Source organism: Hipposideros armiger, unplaced genomic scaffold (genome assembly GCF_001890085.2).
Source record: "Hipposideros armiger isolate ML-2016 unplaced genomic scaffold, ASM189008v1 scaffold_707, whole genome shotgun sequence".
Classification (NCBI taxonomy): Eukaryota; Metazoa; Chordata; class Mammalia; order Chiroptera; family Hipposideridae; genus Hipposideros; species Hipposideros armiger.
Genome location: NW_017732057.1, coordinates 780,794 through 789,784, shown reverse-complemented (window position 1 = coordinate 789,784; position 8,991 = coordinate 780,794). Strand labels below are relative to the sequence as shown.

The 8,991-nt window shown below is 37.9% G+C and overlaps 1 protein-coding gene across 1 annotated transcript in view; it reads left to right on the top strand.

Moving 5' to 3' along the window:
• ANO3 (anoctamin 3) overlaps positions 1–8,991 on the top strand; it is a 257,121-nt gene that overhangs the window by 61,792 nt on the left and 186,338 nt on the right. Inside the window, exons 2-3 of the mRNA XM_019627091.1 lie at positions 2,484–2,678; positions 4,232–4,303. Coding sequence (XP_019482636.1) covers positions 2,484–2,678; positions 4,232–4,303 — 267 coding nt within the window. The remainder of the gene's footprint in view (positions 1–2,483; positions 2,679–4,231; positions 4,304–8,991) is intronic.

Below are 8,991 nucleotides of genomic sequence, written 5' to 3'. Positions count from 1 at the left end.
AATAATCTGAGGTTAAAAAAGTCAAGGTATCGTATTTCCCCAATGTGGTGGGATTTTAAAGTTGTCGTGGTTTTCGAGCTCCTACCAAGGAACCAAACAATTCGAATGTGTACTGTTGGCAGTTGGACAGTTTTAACGAACCCATCATCCAGAAACGTCCAGAGCTTGTTAATTGTAAAGGAGTTGTGTTCCATCGCGACAATGTGAGACCACACACAAGTTTGATCACACATCAAAAATTATTGGAGCTTGGATGGGATGTGTTGCCACACCCACCATACTCACCTGACCTTGCACTATCAGACTTCCACTTGTTTCGCTCTCTTCAAAACTCCTTGCATGGTATAAAACGTTCAATTCAGATGAGGCGGTAAATCAGCACCTTGTTTAGTTTTTCGCAAATAAAGACAGGTCCTTCTATGAACGAGGAATTATGAAGCTCACTGGAAGATGGCAAAAGGTTATCGAATAAAACAGGCAATATATCACTGATTGGTCTTTGTTCTTTATATAAATAAATGACCTTTGAAAAACAGACAAAATACATCATGACTTTTCCAACAAACCAATATATTATGTTTTTCCTGTATGTACATACCTATGATAGTTTAGTTTATAAATTAAGCACAGTAAGAGATAACAACTACAGCTAATAAAATAGAACAAGTATAACAACATACTGTAATAAAAGTTATGTGAATGAGGTCTTTTTCTGTCATTTACTCTAGACAAAGGGATGATTGATGTCCCTGGCAGGCTGCAGTGGGATGTGTGAGATTTCAACATGCTACTCAGAATGGGAGGCAATTTAAAACTTATGAATTGTTTATTTCTAGAACTTTCCATTTAATATTTTCAGACCACAGGTAAAAAAACTGTGGAAAGCGGGCCGGCCGAGTGGCGCGATGGTTAAGAACTCGCTTGGGATGCCAGAGGGTCCCGGTTCGGATCCCACATATGAGGGCCAGTGACACTGCCCTCCACAGCTAAGATGCTGAACAACAGCTCAACCTGGAGCTGGGCTGCCATGAGTCGCCGGCGACGGCGTGGGCTGCAGTCCCTGTGGCAGTGCATTGCCATGGGCTACTGTGTGTGGCCAGCAGCCAGCGTGAGCGGCCAGCAGCCGCAGTGAGCGGCCGTCCAGAAGCCGGCGACTGATCTGCCTCGCCAGAGAAGAGCGCAATGATGGTGCCAACTTGGGCCAGTGAAGCAACGTCCTCCACAACTAGATTGAAGAACAAAACGACAGCAACTTGTCTGTTCCCCTTTCCCCAATTCCCCAGCACTGTTCCCATCCCCCCAATTCCCCAATAAAAAAATCTTTAAAAAAAAAAAACTGTGGAAAGCAAAACTACATATAAGAGGGGACTAGTGTATATCTAGTCATCATGTTGTACACTTTAAAGATATAAAACTGTATTTGTCAATTATTCCTCAGTTAAGTTGAGGGGGGAATGAATTGAAAGGGGCAGTTAGAAGCAAGGAGGGTATCTACTCCACCTTAAGTCAAGTTGATGTAAAGTCTTTGGTTGTGTAAAAAACAAACAGCCGCCACTGGAGATGGCTGCAAAGAGAAGCACTGCCAATTGTAGGGGATGTTGGGCAGTGCAAGTTTGGGTGAGATTATGGTGGGAAATGTATTATCCATAGAAAAACCTGAGGATGAAATTAAGTGGGTTTTCTGATGTTCAACATGAGTTCCCAGGGGCATAGTGACACAGTCCGCATAGGAGATGCTGTCAGAAATGGCAGTGTCCAGAGACATTTAAGGATTAGAGTTCAGGGGTGAGGAATGACCAGAGGTTGTTATGAGAGATGGCAGTGGATGGGGACAGGGTAGCGGGGCCATTCCTTGCTGTAGCCTACAGTTACTGGGGCTTCACTTATGGAGTCAGAGTGCTGTTAAGGGGCATTCTAGCTGGTCGGCTTTCTCTGCATGAAAGAGGGACTGTTATACTAAGTACAGGAATGCTCTCTCTTGATCCCTGATTGGCCAGTTTTTGTAATATACTATGCTGTCTCTTTCCAGCCTCTTGGTCACCATTAATGCATTATGCGTGTGTTTGAGGGAGTCTAGGATATAAAAAGAAGGTCTCTATTTAGTAGTAATTTGAATTTTTATGAATCAGTTTTTATTTTTCTGCTTGAAAACCTAAATGGTTAGATTTATCCAAAGACAATCGAAGTCATTGTTCTCATAACTCCCCAAATGAACTTAAACATCTGTTACCTTTGTATAGAACCTTTAAAAATGGTGAAAGGTCAAACTAGAAAAGGAACTGTTTTATTTTTCAGAATGATTTGACAAAAATTTCTAAACACTTTCCCTGACAAAATATGAACCAAACTAACTCAATTAACTCTAATCTCTATGCCACTTCTGAAGAGTAGTTTCCAGAAGCATCCATCACAAGCATTAAAATTATTTATTGACTTCTGCTGATTGTTTCTTAGTGCTAACACCCACCACTTTGCATTTTCAGGAATGAATATAAGCAAGAGTGAGATAGCGAAAGAAACTTCATTAAAACCGTCTCGGAGATCTCTGCCTTGCCTGGCCCAGAGCTACGCTTGCTCAAAGAGCTTGAGCCAGTCCACCTCGCTCTTCCGGTCAGTTGAGAGTGAATCTCAGGCTCCCACTTCTGTAACCTCAGTCTCCGCTGACAAAGCAGAGCAAGGTGAGCTCTATTGTTGTGTTCAACTGAAAAGAGAGTAAGTTTTTGCAAACCACTCCTTCTTTCTTTCCCTCATCCATTTTATGAGTATTTATAAAGCTCTTTAGGAGGGAGGCAGGCGTAGGAAGGAGAAGAGTACCCCATGCCAGTCAGATGAAAGGCCATTTGTGGGCCATATGTATTTTCAATCTGTCTTGCCTTGAAGGTAGCCAGTCCCATGTGAACCTTGACCTGGCACTTGCTGATTTTAGGTGAACCCAGACCAGCTTACCTGAATCGTTGGCTCATTACCATTTCTGGCGAAAATTTATAACTGGTAATTGAGTAGCATGTGTTATTAATAATAAACTCAAGTACCTAAAATGAAAGACCAAAGACTAAATAATATTGACAATAGAGCAGTGAAGATTTGGTTGCAGGAAAATGTGGTTGGACAAGTGTTAGCAGCCAAGTGTTTGCACCGAAACCTTAGATAATACAAGGACTGAAATATAGGGAGGTGACAGCTAGATGCCACATTAGAGAGACTTGGTGACTGCCCTTAGACACCTGCCCATCTGAGACACACCGTATGCCTTTAGACAATTCCTTTTCATAAGAGTCAAGATTCAAAATACAACCAGGCCCCCCTGTCACTCAGTGTGGATGGAGTATGTTTTTATTTTCTCACCCCTCTCTAAGAGGCACGTGTCTTATGAAAATATATTACCTTATAATTCCTTAGGGTTCCTTCTTCTTTTGGATAACTTGAAAATTCCAAGATTATATTTTCAATAGTATTATGAAACCACTAGCTATTATACAAAGTCCTGTGACATCCGTGTCCAGTGAGGAAAGTGGCTAATTGTTCAAGAGGATGAAGGTATTAAGATTAGTATAAATGCCCACCATAAATAAAGGCCAAGACATGGAAACAATCCAAGTGTCCTTCAATAGATGATTGTATAAAGAAAATATGGTATATGTACACAATGGGATACTATTCTGCCATTCGAAAAGATGGAATAATGCCATTTGTGACAACATGGATGGATCTTGAGATTATTATGATAAGCAAAATAAATCTGACAGAAAACGTAGAGAACCATATGATTTCACTAATATGTGGTGTATAAAACTGAAAACAACAAATGAGCAAGACAAACAAATGAAGAAACAAAAATTCAGGCACAGACAATAGTTTAGTGGTTACCAGGGGTAAGGGGGGAGGTGGGTGGTAGATGAGAGTAAAGGGGTTCAAATATATGGTGATGGAAAGAGAACTGACTCTGGGTAAAGAACACACAATGTGATATATAGATGATGTATTATAGAATTGTACACTTGAAACCTGTGTAACTTACTAACAATTGTCACCCCAATAAATTTTAATTAAAAAAAAATTAGTATAGATGTTTCTTTCCCTTACTGAGTGAAATTTTAACTCATTTTGACTCATTAACTTAAAAAAACTATTTATGTTTGGCCATCATTCATACGTCATTCACCATGGTCATTTTCTAACTGTTGTTATGCTTTTAGTTCTGAAATCTAAAGTGTCTTTTTTTTTATTCCAGTTAACATTGAAGAAGACAGAAAAGACTTTGTGCTCAAATGCTCTTTTGCTGACCTCAGCGATTTTTGTTTAGGTGAGTTGATTTTTAATATTTGCTTCCTTCTTTTCCTCTCTCTCTAAAGGTGAGGTGTTTTCTTAAAACCTAAAATATTATTTTTTTGGGAAAAATATTCATGTTTGGTCCTTAACATTTGTTGGGTGAGTATAATAATCTGAGGTTAAAAAAGTCAAGGTATCGTATTGTAGTTTGACATTCAAATAATATATGAACTTGAACAACAGTATCATAACCGAAAAAAATAATAATTTCTGCTGTTAGTCTTTTGGAAGTTTATTTCAATTCTCTACGAATAAGTACATTTATACTACTACGTCTAGATTTATCAAATTTCAGCATTGTCTGTTGTTGCTTTTTTGTTGTTCTAGGTTTAGCTCATTTGTATAACCTTTCCATTTTTTATAGTTATATTGCTTTTTAAAATTTAATCCTCTCTGCTGATTAAATGTGTTATTTAAAAATGTATATTTTCACCTTTATGTCATGTTGTATCACTTTTCAACTATATCTTGACTCCTAACTTGGCATATATATTACAGCTATCAAAATAATGCTTTCTTCACATGTAGTATCACTTCCTTTTCTACACTTCCAAGTTGTTAGGACTTCCATGCTACTCTTGAATATTTCTAGACTCAAGGTCAAATTGATCCTCCCTTCCAATCCTCTATCAGATACTCAAAATCATGCAACATTATACTTACTTCATTGTTTATACCACAAACTTTTGTTAGTTTTAAATTCATAGATTACCTGATTTTATTTTTCTTCTTGGGAGAACAAAAATATCGCTTCTTCTAAATGTTGCCATTGTGTTTCAGCTTCTTATTTTTATATCCTTCATCTCATTCTTCTTTTTTAAGAAATTCTTGATGTCCACTGAGTTTTCACTGCATTGCTGGATAATTGCAGTTTCTAATGTCCCACATATTCCTCTTTGTTAGTTTTCAATCTCATTTTTTTCAGAGCAATCCTTAAGCAACTACCTCTGAAGGTTGTTGTAAGGTGCAAACTTTCTAAGTTATTGTATACCTGAAATGACATCAATTTGCTGTTACAATCGATTGGTTATAAAATTCTAAGTTAAAAATAATTTTTCTCAAAATTTGGAGACTAATTCACTGTGATCTTGCATCCGTTGTTACTGCTGTCCAGTTGTTCCTTTGTAATTGATATTTTCTTCTCAATGTACATTTTTATTATTTTATCTTTACTTTTTGTGTTATAGAACTCAACAACATATGTTTAAGTGTGTGTATATGCATGTGTGTTTTAATTCATCCTGCTCTCAAGATTGTTTGTCCTTTCAGTTTATCTCATGCTTTCCACTTCTGTATAATTTTCTTACAATTTATGCCCTTTTATTTTTTTCTTTCCTCTCTTTCTGGAAGTCCAATTAAACATTAGACATTTTCTTTTATCTTGTGGTTTTGATTTCTGTCTTGTCTCTGAGAGAGTCCCTGAATTTTCCTTCCAAATATCTTTACGTGTGTGTGTGTGTGTGTGTGTGTGAAAATCATGTATGTTTACTTAATTTCCAAGCCTCTTTTCTGTTGTTAGAATGTGACGTTTTCAGAGCATGATATCTTATTTCGTGAATCCATCTGTAATCTCTCTAGTGTCATCTGTGATTATCTTGAGTTTTTCTTTGCTCTTTAAGTTTGAGTCTGTTTTTACATTGATCAGTTTTTCTGCTTGTTTAAATGAGTCATTCTCCTTTAGGCTGTCGAATTTCCTAAAATTTCTGGTCTTTGAGTGCCTATTTACATTTAAGAATAAAAGCACAGAAAGTCTGACTGAGAACTCTGGATCTATGGACAAGTCTTAGAAACTGAAAGACTGCACTTTGAAGTGAGTGACTAAGCAGCCACTACATAGATAACCCACCCAATGTCAGACTGAGAACCTTAGCTAGTGCCAATTCACACACTAATTGCTCTCACTTTCAATTTCTTTAGAAAAAGGGTTTATGTTTGCATGGTCTCGTGTCAGACTTTTTTCTTCATGTTTTCACCCCTGGTTCTCACTCCTGGACTCTATATTTTCCATCTTTGAGTCCAGACATCTCTGGGAATTGGCTGAGGAGATTCACTCTCTCTGCCTCTGCACAAATTCTAGGCTAAGTTACTCTATCAGAGTCAACACTCTTCCTTCAGAGTATTGCCTTCTAGAAAACTGTTGTAGGCTTTCACTTTTTTAAGTTATTTTATTATCACATTAATGAAGTCTCTAGTGGAAGGAACAGCAAGCAAACTTGGAAGTTCATTCAGCCATCTTAAACTCTGCTTCTTTATCAACAAGTCGGTGATAAATGGCTCTTTGATGAGATCTTTTGCTGTATGGACTGAACGAGGAAACCTGCAGAACATTTATTTTAGGGACAATTTATTTTTACATTTAAAAACCATCCCAAGAAAAAGAGTATCAAAAACAACAAAAAAGACCGTACTTGTTTCCTCATAGCTTTGTTTATAATATTGTTGAACTTAGAAATGGAAGCAAGTTGAATATTCTAGTAATAGGGGAATAATTAAAATAATTGTAAAACAGGTACATTCTAGAACTTCACAGAGCTGTTGCTAAATTGCATTATTGAACATTTAGTGGCATGTTGCTATGTTGTGGAAAATAGCTTAAATATAAATGTAGATCTCTCCTCATTTTAATTAAAAATGTATTGGAGAGGGTTGGCCAAGTGGCGCAGTGGTTAAGAGTTGGCTTGGGACGCCAGCTCTGAGCAGCAGGGCCCCAGTTTGGATCCCACATGAGGGCCAGTGATGCTGCACTCTCTACAGTGAAGATGGTGAACAGCTCGACCTGGAGCTGGGCTGCCGTGAGTCGCCTGCGATGGCGTAGGCTGCAGTGGGGCTGGCCGGCAGCGGACGTGAGCTTTCATGAGCTGCCGTGAGCTGCCACGAGCGGCCATCCAATGGCTGGTGAGCGACTGCCTCACCCGGGAAGAGTGCAATGATCACAATACCAACATGGGCCAGTGAAGCGACGTCCTCCACAACTAGACTGAAGAACAAAAGAACAGCAACTTGTCTATTCCCCTTCCCCAATTACCCAAAACTGTTCCCCTACCTCAATTCCCCAATAAAATCTTTAAAAAAAAAAAAGAGAAGGAAAAAAATGTATTGGAGAAGAGCTGGAAAGGAACATACCAATATGCAAGCTAATAGTGAGCCTCTCCACATGGTGAGATTATTTGCGGTTGTTATATTCTCCTTGCTCTCTGTGTTTTCTTTCTCTAAACAATGTATACAAATATTATAGAATGAGAATATGTAATGAAAAATATTCACATTAGAATTTGGAGGGGGCTAAGTAGGGGAAAATGCTCATATTTCATTCAAAATAGCACACATTTCTATGAATAGTTTTTAAAAATGAAAATTTGAAACTAGTTGACAGTCACCTGGTATGTGGAATAATAGTGATACTGAAGGGTTCTATTGTGACTCTCCATTAGTAGGCAATATAAATTTTATTTACTTTTCCTATAACAGTGATGAGTATACTAAGCCTCTCCTCTTTGGCCTTTTGCTGCTATCATGTAAGATTTTCTTCAGCTGAGCAAGATTTGCATTGAAATCTGTTGCTTCCTCCACTTGCTTATCAGCAATGTCTTCGAACTGTGCCTTTTCTGTTCCATAAACTGAAGTGAATAAAATAAAGCCAAAATTTATCACTTTTTGATCTAATCTGCCCCAACTCTTATTTTACAACCTCAGAGTGGATCTATTTATAACTTGCAGAAATTACGCCTTGAGTTCTCCATCCTGAACACATAGGTGCACTGGGTGCATTTCCTATACTAGGGTTCTCAGCCCTGGCTGCACGTCAAGCCCCCCACCCCACCCTCACCCCCCCAGAGCTTTTAAAACTTCCTGGGGCCCCACTCCAGAGAATCAGTTTCAGATGGTCTGAGAAATGCAGTTGGGATCCACACTTTTAACTGTTCCCCAGGTCAATATTACATGTAGCCAGGGTTAAACATTTCGAGCGTAAAACTTGTATTTTGATTTCTCTCTGAGAATGTTGTTAAAGTACTTTGTCATACATTTTTAACGACGAGCTGTGTTATTTATAATAGCATTCTGAATGACTGCAGATTAGTCCTGTTTCTTATAATACTCCTTTCTCTGTGTGTGTGTGGCATTAGAAACAATGCTGGCTTATTAAATTTCTTAATTAAAGAAAGATAGCCACCAGCAGGTTCGTTTCGTATACAGGGTCAAAAAGAACATGTCATCCAAACAAATACACTCAGAGGACAAAGGTCTTTCTCTTAGGAGTTGATTCTGAAAGAGGTTACTATTATTAGTGATTTTCTGATAAGAAAACAAAAATAAGAAAAACCTTGTTGAGAATACCTATATGGGTGGTACAGTTTTCACAGAACATTTCAATAATTCTCCCAAATTAGTATTATTGGGTTGTCGGACAAGTCATAATGTATTTTGTCTATGTTTTTCAAAAGTCATGTATTTATATAAAGAACAAAGATCAATCAATGATATATTGCCCATTTTGTTCGATAACCTTTTGCCATCTTTCAGTGAGCTTCATAATTTCTCGTTCGTAGAAGGACCTGTCTTTATTTGTGAAAAGCTGAACAAGGTGCTAATTTACAGTCGTCTGAATTGAATGTTATACCACGCAAGGAGTTTTGAAGAGAGCAAAACAAGTGGAAATCTGAC